The 27668-nt window shown below is 47.8% G+C and overlaps 1 protein-coding gene across 1 annotated transcript in view; it reads right to left on the bottom strand.

Annotated features, from left to right (window-relative positions):
* Positions 1-2621: 2621 nt before the first annotated feature.
* Positions 2622-27668, bottom strand: part of SETD7 (SET domain containing 7, histone lysine methyltransferase) — a 47932-nt gene continuing 22885 nt past the window's right edge. The window contains exons 4-8 of the mRNA XM_072788324.1: positions 24028-24217; positions 17457-17538; positions 14697-14814; positions 10628-10785; positions 2622-6298 (exon numbers count right to left, since the gene is read on the bottom strand). Of these exons, the coding sequence (XP_072644425.1) occupies positions 6118-6298; positions 10628-10785; positions 14697-14814; positions 17457-17538; positions 24028-24217 (729 nt within the window). The 3' untranslated portion in view covers positions 2622-6117. The remainder of the gene's footprint in view (positions 6299-10627; positions 10786-14696; positions 14815-17456; positions 17539-24027; positions 24218-27668) is intronic.

Below are 27668 nucleotides of genomic sequence, written 5' to 3'. Positions count from 1 at the left end.
TTTTACATATCTGGGAACGTGGTAGGGGTGAGTTTGGGAACGTCAGCTGTGATCTGGGAAGGAATAAAGGAGTCCCGGTGTCCTCAGCTCAAAGCTGTCCTAAGATTGCCAAAATCTACCACGTTTAATAAAATTCCCATTATCTTCTTTAAACCATGAGCTGAAGCTTCCCATCCTTCAGCTATTTCCCCGGTCACTTCACTTACCTTCAATACCCTTAACATTTATGTAATCCACTAGACCCTTTGGGCTGATGTTGATAATTCTTTTGGATTCACAGGTGTATGTGGAGTCATGCTAAATAAATATAAAGCTCCCAGCCATCCCAGACCCCTCCCCTCCTCACACCTCCTCTCTTCTCCTGCTTTGAAAATGGTAAATAGCTAATAACATTTTAAAACAACTCAAAATGTAAAGCTTGCTTAGTAATTTAAACATATAGGTAAACATGTCATAATGGGGCGCCCGGGTGGCTAAGCTGGCTAAGTGTCTAGACGCCTTTGCTCAGATTATGATCTCAGGGTCCTGGGATGGAGCCCCTGAGCCAGGCTCCTCACTCAGGGGGAGTCTGCTTCTCCCTCCCCCCCTGCCCTCCCCCCCATCCCGGCCCCGCTCATTCTCTTAGATGGATAAACCTTTAAAAAAAAAAAATCTAAAAAAAAAGAAAAAGAAAGTCACTGCCTTTCTGCCCTAAATGACCAAAGGAAGACAACGACAGATGATTGTATATTTTGTTTAATACTTGCATTGTTTCTATAGCGCAATTATAGCAATCTTTAAATTTACTTTTCATTACAAATATTTGTCAAGTTTTGTTTCAGAAACATTTTTCCTACTTTCTTGCACATGCACCCAGACACACTACAAAAAACTCATTCATAACACAGTAAGGGCAAACATTATTCATGTAAACATCTTTCATTAATTTCCCATAATTTAAAAAAATCATAGAATCATAGATATTGAATAAGGCTCATAGATTTAGTTCAGATTCCACGAAAGACCAATCTTTTGTTAACTGTGATGGGGTTAACTTTTGGTTGCAATAAATGCTGAAAGCACACCCCTAGGTTCCAATCCTTAAACATACCTCACAACCTAATAAATGCATTTCAGGATAAAAAGAGAACATAGAAAACCCAGGAGGAAACCTTTTGAAGGAGGGAGCTCAGACCACGAACCTAATTTCCTCAATGATAAGCAGGCATTACACATCCCTGTGGTTTCCCAAGACAAGAACTGAGGTTAATTAATAGTAACCCAAAATGTAACCGAGTCGCTATGTTAAGATACATTGGCATGTGTGTACATATTGCTAGTATACACAGTGAAAATTTGTCATTATTTATCATTTCATTATATCCAGGACCAAAGCAGAGGGGAAAAAAAAAACCAAACCAAATCAAACCAAAAAAAAAAAAACCCAAAAAAACCCAAAAGCCCCAAAACAACCCAGTCAAGTTGCATACCATTATAGAGGAGTGTTCTAGTAACGTAAGAGTCAGGAGAGTTGGGAGGTATGTCCCAGAGATGTGATTGGTCTTGATATTAAAACGACTTCTAACAACAGTGTGTAAAGTCACAGACAGAGGAAGCAAGGATCTGCGTTATCCGAGGACGTCTCTCTCTGGTTGGAAGTTTGGTGCTTCGGTGCATAGTCTCCCAGAGCTGAGACAGGAAATGGACTGTGCTGAGAAATGGGCCCCTTGCCAGCTGCGCCGTCCCCCTTCCTCTGGGTGAGGCGGAGGTCAGGAGGCAGGGCCTGCTGGCAAGACCGTGAAGTTCCACCCCGGGGTCTGAACCCCAACTCCACTGAGGGCAGCCTCACTGACACGTGTGGCTAGGCAGTAGGGTGGCGGTGGAGGGCGGCCTGCAGACCCAGCTCCGGGTTCACGCGGCCACATCTGGCTTCTGATTCTGCTGCCCTGCAAAGAAATTGTGCTCTGGATAACTGCACCAGTGTCTCTAATGCCTCTGATTCACTCGCGGGCCCTCGGAGGCCGGAGTGATGTCACGTAAAGGTGGACACACCTCCACGAGCACCTAACTTACACCAGGAAGCGGCTTGAGGCACTGGGGAAGCCTACCAGCTCTCTCCGGGTCAGGTGCAACAACGCACGGAAGTTGCCGTGAGTCAGAGTCATGTGTAGGCTTTTTGATTTTTAAAAATCACAATTGATCTTGCATTGTATATCTCAATAGACTCAGAGAGTTCTCACCAAAAATTTCGTTAATTTGTTTAAATAGCACTGGAATAATTCAACTTCATTTAAATATATTCATTCTACCATGAAAATATTTCATACAAACATCTATTTACATACAAACACATTAAAATTTGTGAAAAGGGTTTCCGTCCCTGTGGTATTTGTATGGCTTGAAATCGTTTCATTGCTTTGAATATGTATGCACACATTTGGCAAAACAAAACTAGTAGAATTTAGTATCTTTAAAATTAAAAAAAAAAAAAAAGTGACACCAAGGCTCCGAATTCCAGAAGGGAAAGGTCAAAGAGAAAACCACCGAGTCAAGGGACCTCAAGTAGATGTAAATTCAAGATTATTTTGCGAACCTTTGATCTGTGGCAAAGAAACGTCACAACGATCAGTCTTGCAACATAGTTTTGCTTGTTTTTTTTTTTTTCTTTTTTTTTTTTAAAGAAAAAAGAGGCCTGGGTTCTAAACCACTACTCGTAAGACACAAACTTGAGGCAACGGTTTTCAAAACAAGGCGAAACGGAAACATCTACCTTCTTGGAAGATCTTAAATGCACTTTGCAGTGAGTGACTTAAAATTTTACGTATTAAAGGAAAGTTTCTAAAGTGCCACGTACTGTCTCACGGAGAAGCCAACCCTTGAATTCACTGCTCACACTTCCTGCCATTTTAATGGTTCCATGTCATCAGTGGTTATACCGGCCCCGCGTTGGCCCTTCTAGGTTGTGGGTGACCAGGAAATTGGTTTTTTCAAGTGTGAAGAACCCCCGGGGGGCAGGTACATTTAACACAAGCACCCCCCCGCCCCATGGGGTTCAAAGAGGTCTTGAAAAACGAATTTCCGGCCTCATTTCTTAGGGCGACCAGGAGGAAGGTTAAAGGAAGAACAGCCACCGCGCACCTCAGGCCCCCGCCTTGGCCTCTTCACGTCAGGCCTCCCCACGTCCTGCTCTGCGGCAGGAACGCGGGCCTCTCCCCCTCGCTGCCCAGAAGCCACCCGAGGGTCCCTATGGGGACACGCTCCCATGGAGGACTTCCCCTTCCCGACCCTAACTCGAGCTAACGTGTTGTCGCAGGGCAGCTGCTCAGGAAAGATCGAGGCTCGCAGGGCTGGCCTGGGCAGCCATTCCCTCTCCACTCCCTACCACAGGGCCCTTGCTCAGGTCACCAGGCTCGTGACCCCTTCCCTTCCGCCACCACGTAAAGCTGCTGTCACATGAGACACCCCGAGGCCTTCCCTGCCGGGCGAGGGTGAACAAGGCCCTTCCCTCCTCGCCACGATACCTCACGGGCCCCTCGATGTCCTGACCTACCTGCGGGATGCGGGGACTCTCGGGGTCCCCCCTCCCCACCCCGGGGTCCTGTCTGTGACAAGGCCTTCCACCCGGGAGTGTGTGAGGGGGGACACAGGGTGGAGGCACGAGTCCACATGGGGAGGAGAGCCACACAGGCCAGGGACGGAGGGGGCGGAGGGCATCACGACGTCAGCATTGTCACCCCCAGAGGGAGAGGACAGAGAGATGGGGCGGGAGAAAGAAAAGCCCAGAAGGCACAAACAGAGAGGCGGGGGCAGGGGGGCTGTCTCCTCTGACTTGTCTGAAGGTCACACACACTGCTGGGGTTCAGACCGAGAGCCGTCCTTCACCGTCTAACCTGCAGACGCACCGGCTGGTTCACTCCTACCTACAACTCTTAGATCCCTTGTAGCCAAAGAAAGACAAGAAGGAAAGGCGGATGGATTCCATCCGAGTGGGGTGATCAGAGCGACCCCCCGGGACGGAAGTCACCCCCCACCGCAGCCTCGGCAGGAACATCCCCGCCGCTGGGGCAGCGCCACCTGCCCCGGCCTCACGAGCCAAGGGCCTGGGGCCACCGGAAGCCGTCCTGCTCCTGAAGACGCTCAGCCGCTCGCCTTGGGACGCGCTTGACCGGAAGCCCCGCCAGCAGCCGAGCCCCGCCGGGCCGCCGTCACAGTTCACGGACCGTCTCTCTCTCCAGAATGAGGCCCTCCTGTCCTGCTGCGCGGCCATCGCACACCCCGCCCGGTGCCCCCTGCAGCCCTGACAACTCCCCACGTGGGAACCATGGGCTCCCCCCGCCCCCCGGCTGCACCCCTTGGCCTGGCCTTGTGCGGCGGTCGCTGCTGAAGACAGGGGCTCCGGGAAGCCTGGGCCTGCAAAGGAGGGAAGACCGTCCCGGTCTCCAGGGCGGCCCTGTGGGCCCAGGGGCCACCTGAGCGGGGCAGCCCCGGATCAAGCACTTTGGTTAAAGTCTTCCGAAGATCGACGTGTACCTGCCCAGAACCAGCAAACTTCCTGCCTGCCCGTTTCCTTACTGGTCTCGCTCCCAGCAAGCGATCCCCGCTTGGCCAGAGCTCCCCGGCGGCCGCGGCTTGGGAGGCTCTCGCTTTCAAGACCCAAGTGGCTCGGGCGACAGGTGCCACCCCTGGCAGCTGCGGGTGGGAGCAACTGGCTCTGTCCACAGCTCCCGGCGGCCTTGTCAAGGCATCGGAAGAAGACATGGCCACGGCACGTGGGGAGGGCGCTTACAGAAGCCCCAGACTCTCAGACTCCGTTCAGAGCAATCCCAGATACGTCACACACCTAACTAGCTAAACTAAAAAAACGGGTTTTCTCCTGATTTTTGCAGTTGTGATTACACATGGCTTGCAAAAGGGCTGAAATGCTATTGACACCGTTGCTTGCAAACTACACAGGTGTTGCTCTTAATTCACGAGGCCTTGAAGCAGGTTAGTGCTTTGAGATTACAATAATGAAGAGTTGGCAGCGGTAAGGTTTGGTTTGCACCTAGTGATCGGTATGTCTCTCCTAACAGTAGCGATTAACCCCCCCAACCCCAACTTTTCAATTCTGCGTTAGAATCCTAGTTTGCGATTTGACTTTTGAATTCAATGCACTGCGCCACAAGCCAGACTGCTCTAGGTTATGTACATTTAGTGTGTACCCGAGGAGAAGAAATTACTAGCACTAATTGAAGATATTGCAAAATTGCCACGGTTACTGCTTAGAAATACTAATTTCCTTCTCTCCTTTCTTAAAAGTATATATTACAACTCTCCCATAACTTAATGCACGCAAAGTAAATTCATCTCTTCTCACATCTTAAAGCAAAGGTATCTTTGTTTACATGCGAGAATAATAGTTCTATAATAATACCCCGGCCCTATGAGCCAGTTCTTTATATTAGGACATAATAATGAAACAATGATCATAGAAAGAGCCAGAGAGACCTACACACTGGCACGGACACGAAATCCATTTGGAAGTTTTTCTTCTCTTGTAAAAGACAGATCTAAGAGAATGGGACCGAGGGGTGAAATGGGTTGAAAAGTGGGGTTCTGTTCGCTGGGGGAAAAAAAAAAAACGAAGCCATTCTATTGCAAGATACAGATCAAAGGTTAAAAGGCGAATTATACTACATTTAGAGAATAAAAATGTAGTAATTCTCTACCCTCCGTACGGCGTGTACGAAAGTGTGAAAACACACTTTACGTCGACCGTAGGGAAAGAACACCGTGGAAAAACCACGGCTAAAAAATGACCGAAAAGCCCCCTTTCCCTTTTTTTTTTTTCAGTCTAATCATTTGGCATCTGAGCGTGGTACAGATTTAGACTTGAACCACCCAAGAACATCACGCCGTCTGTGTCAAGTGTTCGACAATACCTCTCGGTAGGACGCTGCTGCGAGGCTAGCTAATTTTAAATCTGGCATGAGTAATACAGTCAAACCTAGTTAGTATGCGAGAGAAAGTCGTTGCTAACGCAGAGTGAGAGGATGTGATGTCACAGCACGAGCAGTCCCTGGTTGTCCCGTTGTCGGAAAACGTAGTGCATAGATCCGAGTTTCTAGTCGGGGTCTCCAAAGCCCAGGGCGGAGCCTTTCACTTCTGCTGGGTGGCCTGGAAGGCCTTCAGCTCCACCTGGTACCACTCGGGGGCTTCAGGCCCGCTCTTCCCCGGGGGGCTGTGGTCATAGCCGTAGGCAACCGTGAGCTCCTCGTCCGCCTCCACGGCTCGGAGTGTGCGGATGCACTTGATGGGCCCGAAACGAGGGTGCACAAACCTAGACATGGAGAGCGCACGGTCACTGCAGGGTCTCAGGGAGCTTAGAGGCAAAGCCCGGGGGTGGGGGGGGAGGGGAGGGGGAGGGATCACCGGGAGCCCTTCCCGGGGCGCCACCGTCCACCACATCCAGGGCGGCCTGCAGGGGGGCCAGCACCAGCTCCACCTGGGCGCTGCCCATCGAGGCGCAGGTCGGCCCCCCCCACACCTGCTGGCTTGGGGCCTGCCCTTCAGCACCTGTGGGTGATTCATACGCACTGTGCCCCCTGCCTCGTTGACCATACAGGGCACTCTGTATTTAGGATCCCACGGGCACGGGCAACAACAGAAACCTATGCCTCGTGAGCGACTGGATCCAGCGGAGCCGGTCCACACTCCAGCTCCTCTGGCCCGCAGCGTCGGGTCACCGGGCTGCACCTGTGGGCACGGCTTCACCAGGGCGCTTTGGGAGGTTGAAGGAAGAGCCCCCTGGATTTTCAAAAGCAAAGAACTCTGTGCTCTGCCCTATACCCACAGAGGAAGCATTTATCATCCTCTGGCATAAAAGTAGATGAAGATTCCTTTCCAGGAGCGAAGCCTAGACCTAACCTCTCTGCCAACCTGCTTTTTAAATATTTCCCTGTGAAGCACCTTGCGAAGGGAGCAGCCACAGCACCCTGGAACCCGAGGCAGGGCTGGCGCTAGGCCTGTTCCTCCGCCAGAGGCTCCCGGCCTGGCTCCCCCCTACAACCCCTGCCCGGAGAATAGCAGATAAATGAGGAACAATGGCTTTAGCTCACCTGCCAGCTTCTGAACCCCCAAACGGGCCCGTGTAAGGCATGGCCAGAAAGAAATTCGCTTTATCTCTATATGCATCTGATCAAGTCAATCTCATTCATTTATAAAGTCACATTTTGAGCAAAGGACATTGAGACGCTGCAGGAGAAGTTTCCAGGCCCTGAGTTAGATCGGCACATGGGCCGTGACAGTGAGTACATGGCTGGTTCCTACTGTTGGTGGTGGGGGAGGAGCGTGTCTGTGGCTTAAGGACAAAGGACCAAACAAGCTTGCCCGCACCCCAGGGGGCGTCTGTGTCCACCTCACTTGGGTGTCATCTTGCCTGGAAAGGACACGTGACTTGGGATCAGAGACTCTGGTGTGAACCCCGGATCCACGCACTATGACCGCCCCGTCTGGGAAGGCTCACTTCCGTCTCCCCGAATCCCACTTTCCTCACCTGCAGGTTCACGACAATCCGAGCAATCCCAGTCGTGGAAGAGGTGTCACTGGGAGAGACAGGGCCCCACAGGTGAAGCACCTCACACGGTGCCTGGCACGAAGCCAGGACTCAGTTTCTCCTAGTGGCCACGCGTGCACATGTGCGTGCGAGCGGGCATGCGCACAGACTCCTCACGCTGTGCTGCTCCATCACACACATCCGCGAATCAGGGATTCGGGAATTCCTAATTAAAAATCACAATTCTGGGGGGCGCCTGGGCGGCTCAGTGGTTGAGCCTCCACCTTTGGCTCGCGCTGTGATCCCGGGGTCCTGGGATCGAGTCCTGTTCCTTGCAGGGAACCAGCTTTTCCCTCTTCCTCTCTCTGTGCCTCTCGTGAATCAATAAAATCTTAAAAAAACAAAACAAAACACAACTCTTTGTCTCTAAATTAAAAACATTTAAAAAAAGATTTTATTTATTTATCCACGAGAGACGCAGAGAGAGAGAGAGGCAGGGACACAGGCAGAGGGAGAAGCAGGCTCCATGCAGGGGGCCTAATGTGGGACTCGATCCCAGGACCCCGGGGTCACGCCCTGGGCCGAAGGCAGGCGCTGAATCGCTGGGCCACCCAGGGATCCCTCTAAATTAAAATACTGCATTAAAAGATAATCCCCCTGAATGGAGCTGTAGCTAATCTTCTCGTATACTGACGAAATTCCGTAGAAGCCTGCTTGTGCTTCTGGTATAATCCTCTTTTACGGGCAGCTTCCTGCTTATCGTCATTATCTTCAGAGTAGAAAAAGGACAGACTGCAAAGAAACAACCCAATCTCAGGTGCTCATTCTCCCCGGTGGCCCTAGGGCACGGCCACTAGGAACACCTGGCCGCCGTGGCTGCGAGGTCCGCGTGTCCAGTCACACCTGGGGCGGCAGTCCCTGTCTGCTCGCCCACTCGGCATTTTGCGCCGGGCGGCAGCTTCTATGGGGACATCGCTGGGCTGATGTCCAAGTGCGCATGATCACACCAATGACGGTCCAAGCAAAAGAATGCCATGACTTGGTATCTGAATTTTACATTTTACTGTATTTTCAGGGTAGTCTTCCTATTTTTCCCCAATAACTAACTGTTCGCATTGGGCTGGAAGGAAATAACCCTGAGGGGTGCAGGGACTTGGTTTTGCACAGACGGCTCCCCTCCCTCGTCTCCTTGTGCGCCCTTCTCTTTGGTGAGAAAAAAACAGATCCTTGCAATGAAATCATAGAACTAATCTGGCTGAAAAGAGTAGTCTAAGTAGGTTTGTCACTGTTAGCACCGCTTTAAAGGGTAGTTGGTAATGGGGATCCCCGGGAGGCTCAGGGGGCTCAGCACCTGCCTTCGGCCCAGGGCGTGATCCTGGAGACTTGGGATCGAGTCCCCCGTCGGGCTCCCTGCACGGAGCCTGCTTCTCCCTCTGCCTGTGTCTCCGTCTGTCTCTCTCTCTCTGCCTCTCATGAATAAATAAATAAAATCTTAAAATAAAATAAAGGGTGGTTGGTCAGCTGCGTGCAGCCTGGAACGATGCTCTGGCCTAATTCACGGTGGCCACGAAGGCCTTGGAGTTAGGACCAGTGTCGGTCTCGTTTGGCACGACACATGTCCTTTGCCATCTCGACCTGCCCTTTAAACAGAGGTCGTAGCTTCAGTCCTTGCTGCCGGCTGCCGAGGAGAGCAACTCACTGCCCGAACAATCTCCAAGGCGTCTCAGGGACGCGAGAAGGGACATGCACAGCCTGGTCATTTTCCTACAGATTCACCGTGCGCGATCTGATCCTGCTTCTGTTAACGAGCGACAGACGGAGGGACGGCAGGCTGCAACCAAGCAGAAAAGGTTGCACGCAGCCACCTGGGGGTGCCTGGCATTTTCGGGCTGAGCTAAGGGGATCGGTGACGACGGGACGAGGCATGCAAACCGTACCCTTCAAGAACAGATCCTGGACTTTGGGAGGAGACCATCCAGGGGACATATATGAAAACTCCTAAAATATTTGTGGGGCCACTGTGTTGAAGACAGATTGGCAGAGTGCGTAGGGAAATAACGGGGGCACAGGATGTTAGGGGCGTTACGGAGAAAGCCATTGGGCTCCCTCCACGGAAAGAACACTTTAACCATCAGAGCCCGAAAGCTAATTTCATGATATCTATTTCAGTTTGTCCCGATAGCTGCCTTCGTGCACAACAGGAAGCTCCCCATCAATGGAGGTTTACAACAAGTTTGGGATCAGCGAGCAGTTGGAAGGGGAGGCTCATACTCTAGGAGGTAGGACTACTGGACTTTTTAAAATGACCGCATTGTCGAGATGTGATTCATATACCCTGGGATTCACTCACTGGAAGTGGACAGTTCAGGGGGGTTCAGGTGGGCAACCATCACCACTGCCTAGTTTTTAGCAGACTGCGCCACCCTCAAAAGAAACCCCATTCTTGTTGGCCATCAGCCCCATTTCCCTGGGGAAACCACAGATCTGTACCCTGTCTCTGTGAATCCCACGGTGACGGGCAAGTCCTATCAACGGGATCATACACCGTGGGGTCTTAGGCGGTTGGTGCCTTGCGCTCAGCGTAACGTTTTCAAGGCTCGTCCTCGCTGTTGCATGGGACAGTATTTCTTTCCTCTTTATTGTTGAGTAATGGGGACTCTTGATTTTATCGGTCTTTTCCAACACCAAGACCTCATGCTCTAGGTTAGCATCTTATTTTCTTCCTTCCTTTCACGTAAAACACTTCACTCTTCTCCCTCATGCAGAATAATTTTAGTTTTTCTAATATTTCAAATAACACCACCCTTCATTTTCCAGAGACCAGGACAAAAAAAGCACCAACGACACAGCAACCACAAAGGGTCCTATTTCCACAGCATTTCTACTCTTCTAAGCCCTTTGGCACCTGTGAGCCTACCAAGGCCAGAGAAGGGGCTGTTGGGATTCTTGAGTCTCAGGTCATAACTGTGAAGCCCCCGGGGAGAGGAGCCTCGGGGACTCGGAGCGAGTGGCCATCCTGGGTGCTGGATCACAGCTTTGACATGCCCTCCCCAGTCGCAGGGCCCGGGCGGTTGGGGCCCAGGTCCGGCCTGGGCAGCTCGGTGTCATACTCACATGTCGTAGATGCAGTTAGGAGTGAAGGAGTGATTTGCCTTGTGTCCCAAGGAGGCACAGTACTTGGACACGTGGTTGTAGGGCTCAGGCACATCAATGACCGTTTCTTCATCGAGGGAGAGGGTGTTTCCATTAAGGGCCCAGTCCCTGTTGTCAACCTGCAGAACACGAGAAAGCAAACATGAGAGGGGGCCCTTCTCCCCACACCTCAGAGAACACCAGCAGTACGAACTCATTTATCCTTCCATTTCACGTACATGAAAAAAACCCACGGCAGCCCTCTGGCCGTCGATGGTGAGAGCCAGGTGGGGGAGCACCAGCCAGCTCCACGTGTTAGGTACGGAGTTCAGCTCCCCTCACATGAAATGAAGGACTTAGAGTCTCTTACAAAGACACACGAAAATATAACCAGGTAGCCCTAGGTTGTTTCTTTCTTCAGGCTAAGGCCTGTCACCTCGAAAGCCCTCCAACACCAAACTCAAATGTTTACACGTCTGTTTTTTTATTTTTTTATTTTTATTTTTTTTAACTATTAGTCTTCTTTTTAAAGTTTTATTTATTTATTTATTTATTTATTTATTTATTTATTTATTTATTTATGATAGTCACACACAGAGAGAGGCAGAGACATAGGCAGAGGGAGAAGCAGGCTCCATGTACCGGGAGCCCAACGTGGGATTCGATCCCGGGTCTCCAGGATCGCGCCCTGGGCCAAAGGCAGGCGCTAAACCACTGCGCTACCCAGGGATCCCTTTATTTATTTATTTATTTTATGATAGACATAGAGAGACAGAGAGAGAGGCAGAGACACAGGAGGAGGGAGAAGCAGGCTCCATGCCGGGAGCCTGACGTGGGACTCGATCCCGGGACTCCAGGACTGCGCCTTGGGCCGAAGGCAGGCGCTAAACCGCTGAGCCACCCAGGGATCCCCTGATTGTTTTTTTAAATAGTCCAAACAGGAATGCCCAGAAGGTTCAGCGGTTGAGCATCTGCCTTTGGTTCAAGGCGTGACCCTGGGGTCCCGGGATCGAGTCCCATGTCAGGCTCCCTGCATGGAGCCTGCTTCTCCCTCTGCCTGTGTCTCTGCCTCTCTCTGTGAGTCTCATGAATAAATAAATACAATCTTTGAAAAAAAAGTAATAAAAAAAAATAAAATAGTCCAAAGCAAGCAGAGTGTCAGCCACTTAGGGCCTGCTTTCCCCGGGACACCTGACGGCACATCTGCTAGCAGGTTAGATACAGCCCAGAGCCAGAAAGGCCCCAGGCTGCCTCTGTCCTTTGGAGCACTCTGGGCCAGAGACTCCTCACTGTAGGATGGTCCCCTCAGATGCACAAGCGCCCTCTCTTTCCTGGGAGCTCCCTGCCCCCCTCTTGCTCTGGATGGTGGCCCCTGTGCCAGGGCTGTCATCCCCTCTCTTGCTGCCCCATCCAAGCGCTGCCCGGCATCAGGGGAGCCTGTGGGGTGCTCCTGCCTCCTGTGGTTGTAGCTGCTCCTCAGATCAACCCCCAAATCCCTTTGACCCCCCTCCCTTTGTGAAGAAGACGAGGCAACAGAAAAACAAAAATAAGAACATCAACGGGAACCAGGCCACAGCGTCACCAGTTACCACTGCGCTTTCTTGGCTACAATGGGACTCTGCAGTGCGCTAACAGGCTTCCCTTCTCCAAACCACTTGCCCACTCCAGCCCACACCCCAGGATCTGGTGATGTCAGCAGAGCAGTTTTTTGGAGCAAGCAGGATTACATTAAAAACAATTTCTTTAAAGATTGTATTTATTATTTTAGAGAGAGAGAGAGCGCAGAGGGAAGAGCAGAGGGAGAGGGACGGGCCAACCCTGCACTGAGCACAGAGTCCCACTGGGTCCTCAATCCCACGACCCTAAGATCCCGACCTCAGCTGGAACCAAGAGCCGGGTGCTTACCCGACTGAGCCACCTGGGTGCCCCTCGGATCACACTTTTATTTTTATTTATTTATTTATTTATTTATTTATTTATTTATTTATTTATTCATTCATTCATTCATTCATTCATTCATTTATTTACTATTTTTATTTACTATTATTTATTTATTTTATTATTTTTTTCAGATCACACTTTTATTTTTATTTATTTATTTATTTTTAAAATTTATTTATTTTATTATTATTATTATTTTTTTTTCGGATCACACTTTTATATAGAACTGTTGACTCCCAGAGGTAAGCTGCCTCTCCTGTCCCTAAATGAAAACGATGCTCTTACTTGTATCTGATATTCATTCAACAAATATTTGCTGAGTGCCTATCATACTCCAGGCACTGTTCTAGGTGCAAGGGATACAGCAGGGGTGGGAGTGAAAAAAAATCTTCTTGGGTCTTAATATCCCAGGCCTGTCATAGGATACTGATGTTTGGCACTTGGTGCCATCTACCTTATGTTGCCGTTAGCTGTGTGTTTTTATTATATCCTTACAGGATCTAAAGATTTATTTATTACGTTAGAGAGCGGGGGTGGGGAGAGGCAAAGGGAGAAGGAGAGAGAGGGTCTCCAGCAGACTCCCTACTGAGCCTGATGCAGGGCTCGATCCCACAACCCTGAGATCAGGACCTGCACCAAACAGGAGTCCGGCTGACTGCACCACCCAGGCGTCCCTCCCCAATGAGATCTAAATGCCATGAGGGCAAAGACGGTGCCTCATTCACGTCCACAGCACAGCACAGCAGGAGTTTCACCCCGAGCCCGATTCTGCTACTTGGAATCCTGCTTGTACGCTGCTAGTTCCTGTATTTGTGACCTTGGACAAGTGGCTCACCCGTTCTGGGCTTCTGTTTTGTCTTCTGTAAAATATTAGAATTAATAGACTGCGTGGCAATAGTCTGAGCCACCTTGCATACGCTGAACCGGACTGCCAGGTGGCCAACCCGAGGCCTGGCAGTCACCAGGGGGTACTGAGTTTGGGTGCCAAGCCATCTCTGTCTGTACGATGCCCCTGAAGGGGCAAAAACTGCATTGTTTCACGGCATTTCCCCCTTAGCATCCCTTTGCAGTAAGTGAAAAGGGGGGGACCTGACTGAGGGATATGAGCAACACGCCCAGGTCCCATACGCATAATGCAAGTGAGCCCAGATGGAGACTACAAGCCAGGCTCAAGCGGCGGCCTTCTTGTCCTCAAGCGGACGTGTCAGGAAGGTAATTGTGACGCGAAGAAGCGAAAACAAAAAACACCTATGAATTCTGGAAAACATAACAAAGATTGTATTTTAAAGGCAAGAGGTGATGATTCTTAGCTTTTTATTTTTAGCTTTTTTTTTTTGGCAATAGAAGCCTTCCTGGCTGGATGTAGGCTACTGTAGGACTTTTGCACAAACAGAAGTAGGAGGCCTTCTTAGGAAGCACCCTGTGCAAGGTCATAAATTAATTACTGACAGAGTCCAGTTGGATCTCCATTTTTTTCAGACACTGGGTGTAGACAGTACAAAGCAATTGCTGTCTCGTTGACGGGTGCCTCCCATTCTCTATAAGATAGCTGTGAAACCTAAAAGAGACCCCAGAGAGTTCCCCTGTTCCTCCGGCCACGTGAGGCTGCAATGAGAAGAGAGCCCTTTATGAACCGGGAAGCGGTTTCTGACCAGATACCAATTCTGCTGATACACTGATCTTGAACTTCCAGCCTCCAGAACTGTGAGAAATAAATTTCTGTTGCTTATACGTCACCCAGTGTATTTTTAAGATTTTATATATTTATTTGAGAGAGAGAGACAGAACACAAATGGGGGTGGGGAGGGGCAGAGGAGGGGGAGACGCAGATTCCTTGCAGAGCAGGGCTTCCCAATGCAGGACTCGATCCCAGGACCCCGGGATCATGACCTGAGCCCAAGGCAGATGCTTAACCAACTAAGCCACCCAGTGTATGGTATTTTTGCTACAGCAAAGACTGCGATAAGACATTATCCCATCAATGTTACAAAAAAAGACTTTATTCTTCATACTTCTAGTGAATATGAAAGTAAAGGGGCTAACAGGAAAATGAAGAGTGTTTGAAACCGAGCCCTTTAACCAATCCATTTTCCACCTCCACCCCACTCACCTCTTGGTGTGTGATTCGGACTCCGTTATAAAAAGACATAACAGTATTAGGTCCCACCGCTACCTTTGAAAACAGTCCTTCTCCAGCACTGGAAATGAGAGATTCAGCAACATAAACCCTAAATAGAAAAAAGAGTCAAATAATGGTTCTTTTGGTTTGATCCGTCACTCTTTACATCAACCACCAGAATACCAGTAAGGCGACTGAACACAAAGCATCAGTTCATAGGAATCCCACGAGGAAGGAAAGAAGGAAGAAAAGTTAAATCACAATATTTGGCACTGAAAATGGAAGAATTAGTACTCACGTATCTTTTCAGAGTGGTGTTTAAAATCTGCTCGCTAATATGGGGATTATTATATAGAACAGCATGGGTGTGAACTGTGCGGGTCCATTTAGATGCAATTTTTCAAATGTCATTGTCTTATGACTTTCTTTTCTCTCTCTTTTTTTAAGGTTTTATTTTAATTTGATTTAATTTAATTTTATTATTTTATTTTATTTTATTTTTTTTAGGTTTTATTTTTAAGTAATCTCTCCACCCAACGCGGGTCTCCAACTCACAACCTCAAGATCAAGAGTTGCGCGCTCTATTGGCTGAGCCAGACAGGCACCCCCTCCCCCCATGACTTTCTTAACATTTTCTTTTGTCTTGCTGACTTTATTGTAAGAATACAGTGTATAAAACGAATCACATACAAAATGTGTGTTAATCAACTGTTTATGTGATCGGTGAGGCTTCCAGTCAACAGGAGGCTCTTAGAAGTTATGTTTTTGGGGAATCAAAAGTTAAATGTGGATTGTCAACTGCATGGGGCCAGGGAGGGGGTCGTGGTTTCACTGTATTCATAAAGCAACTCAGTGTTTGATATAAGGTTTTATATTTTTTTAAATTATGTTTTCAGTTAATGAGTAGTTTCACTGTCTTCCTGGACAAGTAAAACATTTCCAAGATAATTAAAGCTGTACCCGAGTCTGTCAATGCCAAATAGGAGGGGAGGACCGTTTTAATTAAGCCCGAAGATGAATCTTTCACATTAAAGAGTGACAAACAGTAAGACATATCCAGTAAGCACTTCCCAACAAAAGAGTTTATAACGGGTCTACCAACTATGGCCCCTGGGCCAAATCTGGCAGCTGCACATTTTTGTAAATAGAGATTTATGGAACACAGCCACACCTATTTATTTAGTGTCTATGGCTGCTTTGGCTTGCAGAAGTAGAGCTGAGCAGTTGCAGTAGAGACCCACAGAGCCTGAAATATTTACAATGTGGCTCTTTACAGAAAAAGTTTGCCAATCCCTGGTTTACAAGAAAACAGCACTCCATGATCACTGAACTGGATTTACTAGGCCAGCACATGCCCCTTCAACAACTATTTCAGTTCTTTGGGCACTAAGATGTAATGACTCTGGTGGAACTGGGCATCCTTAGTTTTTATTACATGGATCCTATGCCTATTTTATTTTTATTTGTTTATTTTTAAAGATTTTATTTATTTACTCATGAGAGACACAGGGAGAGAGGCAGAGGCACAGGCAGAGGGAGAAGCAGGCTCCCTGTGGGGAGCCTGATGCGGGACTCGATCCCAGGACCCAGATCACGCCCTGAGCTTAAGGCAGATGCTCAACCGCTGAGCCACCCGGGTGCCCCTAAACCACCGCTAGTTTTGAGGGTCCCATTGTACAGCATCATCACAACAACAGTAGCAAAAAAGACTGATAAATGTGAAAATCGTGCTACTGTGCTTCCCTCTGTAAATGGAGCAGAGCTTTGTATCCGGAAAGAGGGCATGCATTCATTGGGATGCTGTGGTGTGCGTCCTGTCAGTTCAACCAGGGAAGAGGCCTATTTTTCAGGTGGAAACAGAAGAAAAAGTGAAGGAAGTCCTTCTTTTTATTTTATATATTCATGAAAGACAGAGAGAGAGAGAGAAGCAGGCTCCACGCAGGGAGCCCAACGTGGGACTCGATCCGGGGACTCCAGGATCATGCCCTGGGCTAAAGGCAGGTGCTAAACCACTGAGCCACCCAGGGATTCCCAGGTGGAAGTCCTCCTTTGTGATCCATGCTTACAAAGAGCGAGGCAGAGAGAAAACCAACTGCAGGTGGCACTCTTCCGCACGAACAGGCCAGTTGCTAGGGGAGGAGGGTACCAGGGAAAGTCATACCAACGACCAAGGAGGGAGGCCTGGAGTCCGGAGAAGAGGAAATGGAACGGGCCTGGGCACTTGGGGAGCCAGCTCATAGAATCAGAAGCCTGTCACTTGTGAGCTGGAATGTTTTCAGGCTTCTTACCGTCTTTCGTTCACACCTGTTCTCCCTTAGTGACTAAAGGCTGTGGTCCAGACCCCCTCAGCTGGGCTGGTGAGGGAGGCATCCTGGTTCCTGCCCAGGCTAGAGCCTTACGGAGTAACATTCGAGGTGCTCCCCTAGAGGCCAGCATGTGGCTGTAGCTTCAGCTGCACCAGGGCCCCCAAGAAAGGGGACATCTGGGCAGGGCCTAGTGGCTGCCCGGCCCGACGGCGCTTTAGATGTAGACGTTTCCTTCTGGGACGGACACCTGGCTGCTCTGTGCTTTACAGGTGGGAGAAACTCTCACCGGGACAGATTCTAAATAAGCATAAAAACACTCTTCATCAGGATATATGAACATTTTTTTTTCTGCTCAGAGAGCCACAGAGGAGAATTAGTTTCCACCATTCGGGCTATTTGACTTCCCATAACAATGCCATTCAAACCACAAGGAAAAAAAAATTACCTCTCTGACTCATATGGGTCCGGAAGAAGAACACTGGTAGAAATGCAAGATGAAGTCGATTTATCAAAGTGGTACACGGAGCCTGAAAAGCAAACGGAACAAATCTCAGTCTAGAGATTACAGTTAGGGAAGGGCTTTCACAGCATCTCTTTCTACTCCTGGCACAGAAGGAGTTTAGGTGATGAAAAATGCCACTCAGGTTACACCAACTAGAATAAATTCTTCAATACAAACGAATGGTTGTTAGATTTGCCTTTGAGTTTTATTTTTAGGTCTTCATGAGCAGCCATCAGACCTATGCCTCAAAAATCCCATTTTTGCTTTTGAGTTTTCTTTATTCAAACGGTTTACAAAATGCTCGTGTGATTACAGTTTTTAATCAAGAACATGCTTTGTCATGAAATTTTGAGAGCTCTCTGGTCAGACCGGGTTGGAGGATGGTTTTAAAATGTTCTTGTAAAAAAAATAAAAATTAAAAAAAATAAATAAAATGTTCTTGTAAAAAAAATGTAAAAAAAATAAAAATAAAAATAAAAAATTGAAGTGAAAAAAAATGTTCTCGTGGGCAGGCGGCGGGGTGGGGTGGGGGGTACTCAGCAGTTTAATGCCGCCTTCAGCCCAGGGCATGATCCTGGAGACCCGGGATCGAGTCCCACATCGGGCTCCCTGCATGGAGCCTGCTTCTCCCTCTTCCTGTGTCTCTGCGTTTCTTTCTCTCTGTGTCTCTCATGAATAAATAAACTTGAAAATCTTCAAAAAAATAAAAAAAAAATAAAATTCTCTTGTGGTTTCCTTCCTACTAGAAGCAGTCCGTAGACTCCAGCCATCCAGCCCTGGCAGTTGTCCCCTTCGCTAAAAATAAACACTCGCCTCACCAGAATTAGGAACAGAACTGCTTTTGATAAAGCAAAAACAAAGTCTTCTTATTTCTATCAAGGTGGTTCAGAAGCCAATTAGTAATTCATTCTACCCACTAAAGTATACAACCGCTCTAGAATTCACACTGGTTCTCTGCAAAGGATTAGCCCCTGAGAATCCTCCCAGGGCGCAGTGACGACGTCGGGTGCTCCAACGCCTAATAAGTAAAGAAAGATATTTTATTTTATTTTTAAAAATATTTTATTTATTTATTCATGAAAGACACAGAGAGAGAGAGAGGTAGAGACACAGGCAGAAGGAGAAGCAGGCTCCATGCAGGGAGCCCGACGTGGGACTTGATCCCGGGTCTCCAGGATCACACCCCGGGCTGAAGGCAGCGCTAAACCCCTGAGCCACCCGGGCTGCCCCAAGAAACATATTTTAGAATCAAAGGGCTTTACTCCTGCAAATTCTTTCAGGCACCAAGGCACCACAGATAATCCCATTAAGCAGCTCCTCCGTGGTTACGAGGTCCTCCTTCTGGGGTTTGTTAGATATAGTCACAAAACCCAAATGGATGTGTCAAACTAAAAGTGAAAAAGCAATCCAAATCAGTCTGCTGGGAAACAGACCGTTTGTGTATTTGAAAGAGAATCTCGCTCAGGAAACTGGTTTTCTAGAACATGAAGAACTGAGAGGCCCAAGGGGCCCGGGAGGAGCCCAGAGCCTGGCAAGGGTTGGAAGCCATATAACCCTCAGCCAGAGGGACAGAGTGGGCGGTGGGGGGTGCCTGGGGCTCTAGAGCTGGGCTCGCCCCATGGAAGCTGGGGTGCTGGGGGGTACTTCGTGGCGGGAGATGCCATCAGGACAGAGGCCACTGCTGGAGACGCTGCTGGACACACAGAGGCAGCTCCGACTCCTTCCCTTGTCGTGCCCCTGGCTGGGGCCTCCCTGTGGCCAAACGTAGACGGGAGCCTGGGCCATGCAGCCTGCAAGACGCAGCAGCCCCCGCCACAAAAGCACGGCGGGAGGAGGGCGACGGGTGCACCTGAGAGCAAACAGGTAGTGGCCCAACGCACAAACACCCAAGGAGGTCAGTTTAAGGAAGAAGCAACCCACACTTTCAAACCAAACTTTTCTGTGAAGTACATGCTCTGTTGTGCAGAAAATCTGTGACACCCCCCCCCCCCGCCCGCCCCGGCCTAACCCTTCCATCACGAAGCCCCCAGCGCCAGCTGCCAGTGCTGCTGCAGGCACGGGGCGGGGGCGGCCAGGGGAAGCCGCTTTCAGGGGCCGAGGCCACCTCCTCCAGCACACACGGGCCTCCTGTTCCTCCCACGCTGGCCTGCGTCCTGGGCAAACGGGGCCCACGCTCACTGCTCCTCCTCTCCTCGGGGACGCATACAAGCCCTTGGCCCAGCGCTCGTTCATTCCCTTGACGGACGTTAGCTCTAAGGGACCAGCCGAGCCTTAAGGACGGGACAGGAATGACCGCAGGAAGGAGCTCCTCGTGGACAGGTGGAGAGAGGAGGCAGGAAGCAAGCCAGCCTGAGCCCTGGCGAGGAGATCGGCCTGCAGCGAGCGGGGAAGCAGAGCGGCCTGCGGTTCCAGAAGCATAAGGAGAAAGGGGGTGGTGGGAGAGGTCGGCGGGGGGCAGGCTGGGAGGACTCTGGGTGCCATGTGTGCATGACGGTTTTCCTCCCTGTCCCCAGCCTGGACCACATGGAGGCATGACACCCGAAGGCCCGGGCCGCACCCCCCCCCCCCCCCCCGTCCCAGCTCACGGTGACGGGGGCCCCCAGAAGCACCCAGGCACCCCAAGCAGCTAGGCCTCCTGAGCCTGGGGAAACCCAAACCGTTCAACATGTGCTGAAGCTAGAAGGCATCCCAGCACCTTAGCAGGAATTCTGCGCCTCCCCCCACCTTGTCTGCAGCCCTAAGCTACGGTGACCAGGGTGCTTGCTGGTTACAACCTGGAGTTCTAAGCAAACGAACCCTTTGAGAATTACCCCCCTCGCTTCCCCAAATCTGCTGCTTACTCACACCAAGAAGGATGTAAAGATAACAGTGACTTTCTTTCTTTCTTTTCTTTCTTTTTTCTTTCTTTCTTTTGTTTTTTTTCTTTCTTTCTCTTTCTCTTTCTTTCTTTTTTTTCTCTTTTCTTCTTTCTTTCTTTCTTTCTTTTCTTTCTTTCTTTCTTTTTCTTTCTTTCTTTCTTCTTTCTCCTTCCTTCCTTCCTTCCTTCCTTCCTTCCTTCCTTCCTTCCTTCCTTCCTTCTTTCTTTCTTTCTTTCTTTCTTTCTTTCTTTCTTTCTTTCTTTCTTTCTTCTTTCTTTCTTAGATTTTATTTATTTATCTGGTAGAGAGCAAGCGAGCAAGCGCACCAGCAGGCCAAGTGGCAGGGGAGAGGGAGAAGCAGATTCCCGGGCAGGGAGCCCGTCGGGCAGCTCCACCCCAGGGCCCTGGGATCGCGGCCTGAGCCGAAGGCAGCCGCTTACCCAACTCACCACCCAGGCGGCCCAACAGTAACTGTGGTCACGGTGCTGTGTACTAGGTGCCAGTCTCTGTCTCTTTGAATGAAGAAACAGGTTCCGAAGGGATAAATAACTTGCCCAAGACCACTATGGTGGATGTTGAAGCTGGATCACAAATCAGGGGACGCTCAAGGTCACGGATCTTGCACTAAAACACACTGCTTCTGAAGTTTTAAAATTGGCATCACCAGTTGGCATCCTCCTCTGGCCCGGGTCCCCTCCCTTCTAAACATTGTAGGGCCGTCTCCTTTCAGGACGTATGCGAAGAGCACAGATATTAGAATTTGAAGTGCAAAGATTACTAATTTCAATTAAAAAACCCCCAAAATTTCATTCTGGGATGATATTAAATTTATAGAAAAGTTGCAAAGATGGAACAGAGCACCGCAATACTCAAGGGAAGAAAACCAAGAAACCTCATGGTTTCTTGTGATGTTAACTTCTTCTGTTACCTGGTGTGTTTGTCAAAATTAAGAAGCCAACATAGCTACGTTACTATTAACTAAACTTCAGACTATTCATATGTCACCAGCTTTTCCACTAATGCCTCCTTTCCGTTCCAGGATCCGATCCAGAATCCCACGTTGCATTTAGGCTGCCTCAATTTTTAACTTAAAAAAACAAAAACTGAGACATTTAAAACAACCAAGTTGGACCTAAGTATAAATGCTAGATTTCCTATTTTTGGACATTCTCCTCTGGAGATTCTCCTTCAGATCACAAATAGCAAAATATTATTTAGGACTATTCATGCATAGACTTATCTACTACTGTCTTATCTACTTTTTTTTTCTCTGTATAACCTAACTTAGAGTGCACATAGATGCATATTTTGCTTTCAAGGAATCAGACCAATTCAAACAGCTTTCTTTTGCTGTGCCACCCAAAACACAAAATCTTGGTTTTTCCCTTGTGTTTTTTTTTTCCAGACTTTCTATAATAAATAATTCTCTACTCAGAAAAAAATGTTTAGTATGCAATACTGTACTTCCTAAAGGAAACAGGATTTTTTTCTAACGTGGATTCCACTGGGCTCACTCGTGTATCCAGTATGTGCCCCGTGAGGATGCTGGGCTCTGAAGACGGCAGGGGATGCCAACACGCACTTATCTGTCCCAATCAGAGCTCAGACCGAATCAACTTTACAATTTGTATCAACCTGGAGATCGACCTAATTTGATCCTTTAGTATCATTAAACTGTACTTCAGTTTTTTTCTGAGACCTAACCTTTTGAAATTCATTGGATTACTGCTGCCATTTCTTCACTTCTTCCCTGTATTAGAATTACATAGCTATGCCTTCATCATGTGACTTTTTAGCATCTGCTACTGAAACACATGGTATCTACTTCCCCATCTCACTGATATTTGGCTTGGCTGCGTGACCTGCTTTGACCGATGAAAAGCAGGCAAAAGAAGAATGAAACTGGACCATTCTCTCACACCATACACAGAGATAAACTCAAAATGGATGGAAGATCTAAGTGTGGGACAAGAATCCATCAAAATCCTGTGGGAGAACACGGGCAACACCCTTTTTGAACTCGGCCACAGCAACCTCTTGTGAGAAACATCTATGAAGGCAAGGGATACAAAAGCAATAATGAACTATTGAGGGGATCCCTGGGTGGCTCAGTGGCTTAGCGCCTGGAGACCCGGGATCGAGTCCCGCATTGGGCTCCCTGCATGGAGCCTGCTTCTCCCTCTCCCTGTGTTTCTGCCTCTCTCTCTCTGTCTCTCATAAATAAATAAATAAATAAAATCTTTAAAAAAAATGAACTATTGGGACTTAGTCAAGATAAAAAGCTTCTGCACAGCAAAGGAGCAGTCAACAAAACTAAAAGACAACCTACAGAATGGGAGAAAATATTTGCAAATGACATATCAGATAAAGGGCTGGTATCTAAGCTCTATAAAGAACTTATCAACCTCAACACCCAAGAAACAATAATCCCTAGTCATGAAATGGGCAAAAGACATGAACAGACATTTCTCCAGAGAAAACATACGCATGGCCAACAAGCACATAAGACAATGCTCCGCATCACTGGCCACCAGGGAAATACAAATCAAAACCACGATGAGATACCAGTTTACACTGGTAAGAATGGCCAAGGTTAACAAGACAGGAAACAACAAATGTTGGAGAGGATGTGGAGCAAGGGGAACCCTCTCCCACTGCTGGTGGGAATGCAGGCTGGTGCAGCCACTCTGGAAAATAGTTTGGAGGTTCCCTAAGTAGTTAAAAATAGACCTGCCCTACGTCCCAGCAATTGCCCTGCTGGGGATTTACCTCAAGGATAAAGATGTAGTCAAACGGCAGGACACCTGCACCCCAATGTTTATAGCAGCAATGTCCACAATAGCCACACTGTGGGAGGAGCCTCGGTGTCCATCGACAGATGAATGGATTAAGAAGATGTGGTCTATATACACAATGGAATATTCCTCAGCCATCAGAAAGGATGAATACCCACCATTTGCTTCAATGTGGATGGAGCTGGAGGGTATTATGCTAAGTGAAGTAAGTCAATCGAAGAAGGACAATCATCATATGGTTTCACTCATACGGGGAATATGAGAAATAGTGAAAGGGACCATAAGAGAAGGAGGGGAAACTGAGTGGGGAAAAATTAGAGAGGAAGACAAACCATGAGACACTCCTAACTCTGGCAAACAAACAAAAGGTTGCAAAAGGGGAGGGGCTGGGGGGATGGGGTGACTGGATGACGGGCACTGAGGAGGCACTTGATGGGGTGAGCACTGGGTGTTATATGTTTAAAAAGTGGGCAAAAGTGACATTGAGTCAACAAGCTAAGCTTTCAGAAGCAACACAGCATCTGCTCATGCCCTGGCTTTCTGTGACCCACTTGGGAAAATCTTGACTCAGGTCACCAAAGTCCCTTCAGACTGGGTCCCAGAATTAAAACGTGTTAGACGTAAAATGATAAGACGCATTCAGTCCAGCCATGCCCAGCCCAGCCCAGCCCAGCCCAGCCTATACCAGCTGGAGTACAGCTCGTCAGCAGACCCGTATTTGAGGTGTGGAGGTGTCTGTTATGCAGCAAAGCTGATTAATACACGATTAAAGTGAACTAGACAAAGAAATTAATTTCTCTTAACCATGCCTAACAACCTGCTTTGGAATCAGAGCAACCATCTGAAGCAGCTCCAACTTACTTCCAGGCATCAGCTCAAAGTGAGGCCTTCCTTCTTCGGTGGACATTAGGGTAGCCAGTTTTCCCTCTATCATCTCTCCGTCAATGAATTTTCCATAAAGTGCAGTCCTCTCATCGGGATACACATAGGCGATCTTCTCTCCAGTCATCTCCCCATCTTCATTTACTTCTCCCACAAGGCTGCCTCCATCCTGATGGGAGAAACCAAAAGCCAGAAAATATTATATGTAGTATTTATCTATAGGACACGACTTCAAGGAATTTTTCTTGTGCACTCCCATCATTGGTGGCCCTAATGCAACAGTTTAAGAACCCAGAGCTTTCACGTGGGTGAGAAAAATGTGATGCGTACCTCCCCATCCAGGCCTGTACAAGTAAACTGCTAGAAGCTACACATAGAAGCACAGAAGTCTGATCCAGGGAGTCAGAGACTGAGCTGCACTTCATAATCCTTACAAGCTACTGACACTATTTTGGTGTGTTATCTAAGAAGGAAATGGGTTGTATTTGTAGTATCAGTTACAAACACTTAAAGGGAATGTAACTAAGTGTTATTTTGGGGCCAATATCAAATGCTATGAGGATCTGTGGCAAGACCGTTTTACCGACTATTCGTACCATCTCACCTCTCCATGTTGGATTTTGGATTTCTGGTCGATTAAGAAAATCTTCACTTCAAATGTATTTAAGAATTAATTTTAGTGTACATGAATAAAGAGAGTTGTCTGCATTTCCTAAAAGATAAGCCAAAGGACTTCTGGACACTGCCTTTCTGAGAATCCTACACTGTCACTTTTTATGGCACTATAAGGAATAGTAAAAAAATAAAATAAAAAAATCAACTAAATTCCATCCCTTCCCCATCACCTCTTTCTTCCCCCTTTGTTTATTTACTGCTCCTTTCTGCGGCCTTCCAGGAGAGGAGCCAGCTGTGCTTCCTGTTTAACTGTCACTTGCCTTCATTCCTAAGAGTCATTAAATACTTTAGGGTGGAGGCCATGTATAATTCTGTATCCTGGTAAGTGCTAGGGACATGATAGGTGAACCACAAATACTTTTTGAATTGAATGGGGATACCAAAAAATAATCTAATAAATGATTTAAAAACATTGAATCTAGGGTGTAAGCGATATTTCCTCCTCCCCCCCCATGCAGAAGGTCTTCACAGTATAACTGAAAATCTGAGACCTTTGTGGGTTCAATATAACAACAGTAAAGCCATGACATCCTCTAAAAGCTTGGTTATTTCTCCAACTCAAAGTTCTAGAAACAGCCACTCAAAGTCGGCGGTGTAGGGTGATTTCTGAGCGATCCCAAATGCTGCTCACTGAGAGACAGCAGGAATAAATAACATCAGGTACCTGATTTCTACAGCTCACCATAGTCTAACTGCCCTTTGGAGAAAACAGGTCATAAATTTAAAAATGAACCACAGCACTTTCATAGAAAGAAAAATACTTGGCAACATTTTTAACGGACAGAAAGTGCATTAGAGCTATATTATGGCTCTTTCTCCTCCCAGAGTTAATTCTTAATAAGCGAGCATAAACGTGAATGATACTTTCTTGCAAGATCTGCCTTTAGGCTTTCAGGGGTGATGAGAGTTGAAGGGTGTTAGAGCATTTGTGCTTCCTTTTTTTTTTTTTTTTTAGCATTTGTGCTTCTAACCTGCTGTAACTAATGTCAGCCAACGTTACTAGTTATTTGTACAGAATTCTTCTCTTTCTGGTCTCTCACATTTTTTTCCCTCTTAAATACTTTAAACTTTTGGTCAGGGAGGCAGTGAATTTATTTGTCTAGGACGATAAAGCGGAGATCCTGCTTTGATTTCCAAAAGGAGGTAGACATTTCAAACTGAAAACGGCATCACTGTTCCAAGATAAAATTTTGAAAGAAATAAGCTGTCCTGAGAGCAAGCTGATGAATACCGGAGGGCGAGTCATTCTTTCTCCTCCCTTTGTTCCTGCTTTGACTCTATGTCACAAACCCGTCCTTGTCTGCTGTGTCAGGGAGTGTCGGGGAGGAAGCTGCTGCCTTCCCGCCTCTGCTCGCTGGCTCCTCTTCATGGGAGAAGGAATCACTCACTTGATTAGTCAGAAGGCAGGCTCTGACACCCACTGACACCCATCTCTTTAGCGGGTGGGGGTTAACCCCTGCGGCTCCCAGGGGTCCTGCTATATTTTCACTCATGCTGTCCTGGGAGCAGTCGGTGCCTGCAGGCTGCGACTCTTCCCATCTCCATCCCTGCCCTGTCCTTGGGGATGCTCCCTGGGCAAGATCTCCAGCTGCAGCTGGCCCAGGGGTTTCGTTCAGAGGGGCAAGGAACAGAGGCCCACTGTGACGTGAGGTCCACATCACATCTCCAGTCCAACACTGCCATAGTGAAACCCACATTTTGGCCTCTGACACCTACCGACACAGGTTTTAGCTGATTCCCAATCCAGAGAGAATTAGAGGATGCGATTAGCCCCCTCGACTGCCAACAGATACCCTATATACAGCACACCTTCTCCCAAGTTATTTTTGAAAGCGTAAAACTCCCCGGTGCTTCTTTTATAAGGCAGAGTCTTCTCTTGGTATTTAGTAAGGTAATAATTAGCACCAAATGCTAAAACGTGGGTGTACAATTCAGGTTTCAAGACGCTACTACACTGAGTGATGCGGATCTGTTTACCTTGGCGCATCTTTGGTGTCTTGTAGAGATGCTAACTGGTCACAGTCACAGGCAAGAGGACAGGTAACAGGAGGATCCGGCCGTCCCTATGTTGCCTCTTTCCTATACCCAGTCTCCCGCAGAGGGCTCCACTTTCTCTGACTTCATGATTCACTGTATCAGCGGATCCCCAGGGCCAGGGCGCAGGATGCTCAACTGGCCTACTCACGAGGCAACGGAAGTCTCAATCTTCCTAAGCTGCTATGTGCCTCCACCCATCCCTCTCCTGCTCACCTGACAGGTAACCAAAGGGACTTCTGACCTACTGCAGAGCCTACCAAGAACATATGTAATTGTTTTGGTAATTATTTTAAAAATGTTTTCCAGTATTCTTTCCTTAAGCCCTGTTCCTAGAGTATAACTTTTTTAAATTTTATTTTTTTAATTTTATTTTTTATTTTATTTTTTTATAACTTCTTTTTAAAGAACAAGAATAAGGAGATTTAGCTGGGGCTACTTTTCTTGTTACACATGTAATAGATCATTTTGTTTTGTTTTGTTTTTAGATCATTTGTTTTTATTAACATTTTCTTACTCATAAGAAGATAGGGTTCAGAGTAAGAAAAATTGTATCATATCTTGCCTTAAGCTTTGGACAAAATAAAACATTACTATTATTAGTTTTAGTTTTTTGGTTTTATTTTTCAAGTAAGAGCTACTATGTCCAACACAGGGCTCGAACTCATGACCCCAACATCAAGAGTTGCATGCTCTAGGGACTCAACCAGCTAGGTGCCCTGGTCAAAAATAAAATCTTGGGCAAAATATTTTCTAAGGTCTATTTCCTGAGACATTTTCTGGAAATTCACTAATGACAGATGGGATATTTGAAATGCAAACAACAACTAGAGCATTAATTCCCAACCCAGTGGGTTTTGCACATCATTTTGCTCTAGTGAACTCCAGAAATATTGGAAGATGTTATCGAA

Source organism: Canis lupus, chromosome 20 (genome assembly GCF_048164855.1).
Source record: "Canis lupus baileyi chromosome 20, mCanLup2.hap1, whole genome shotgun sequence".
In the NCBI taxonomy this organism is placed as follows: Eukaryota; Metazoa; Chordata; class Mammalia; order Carnivora; family Canidae; genus Canis; species Canis lupus.
The sequence above is the reverse complement of the archived record's forward strand: the minus strand, read 5'-3'. Positions and strand labels throughout refer to the sequence as shown.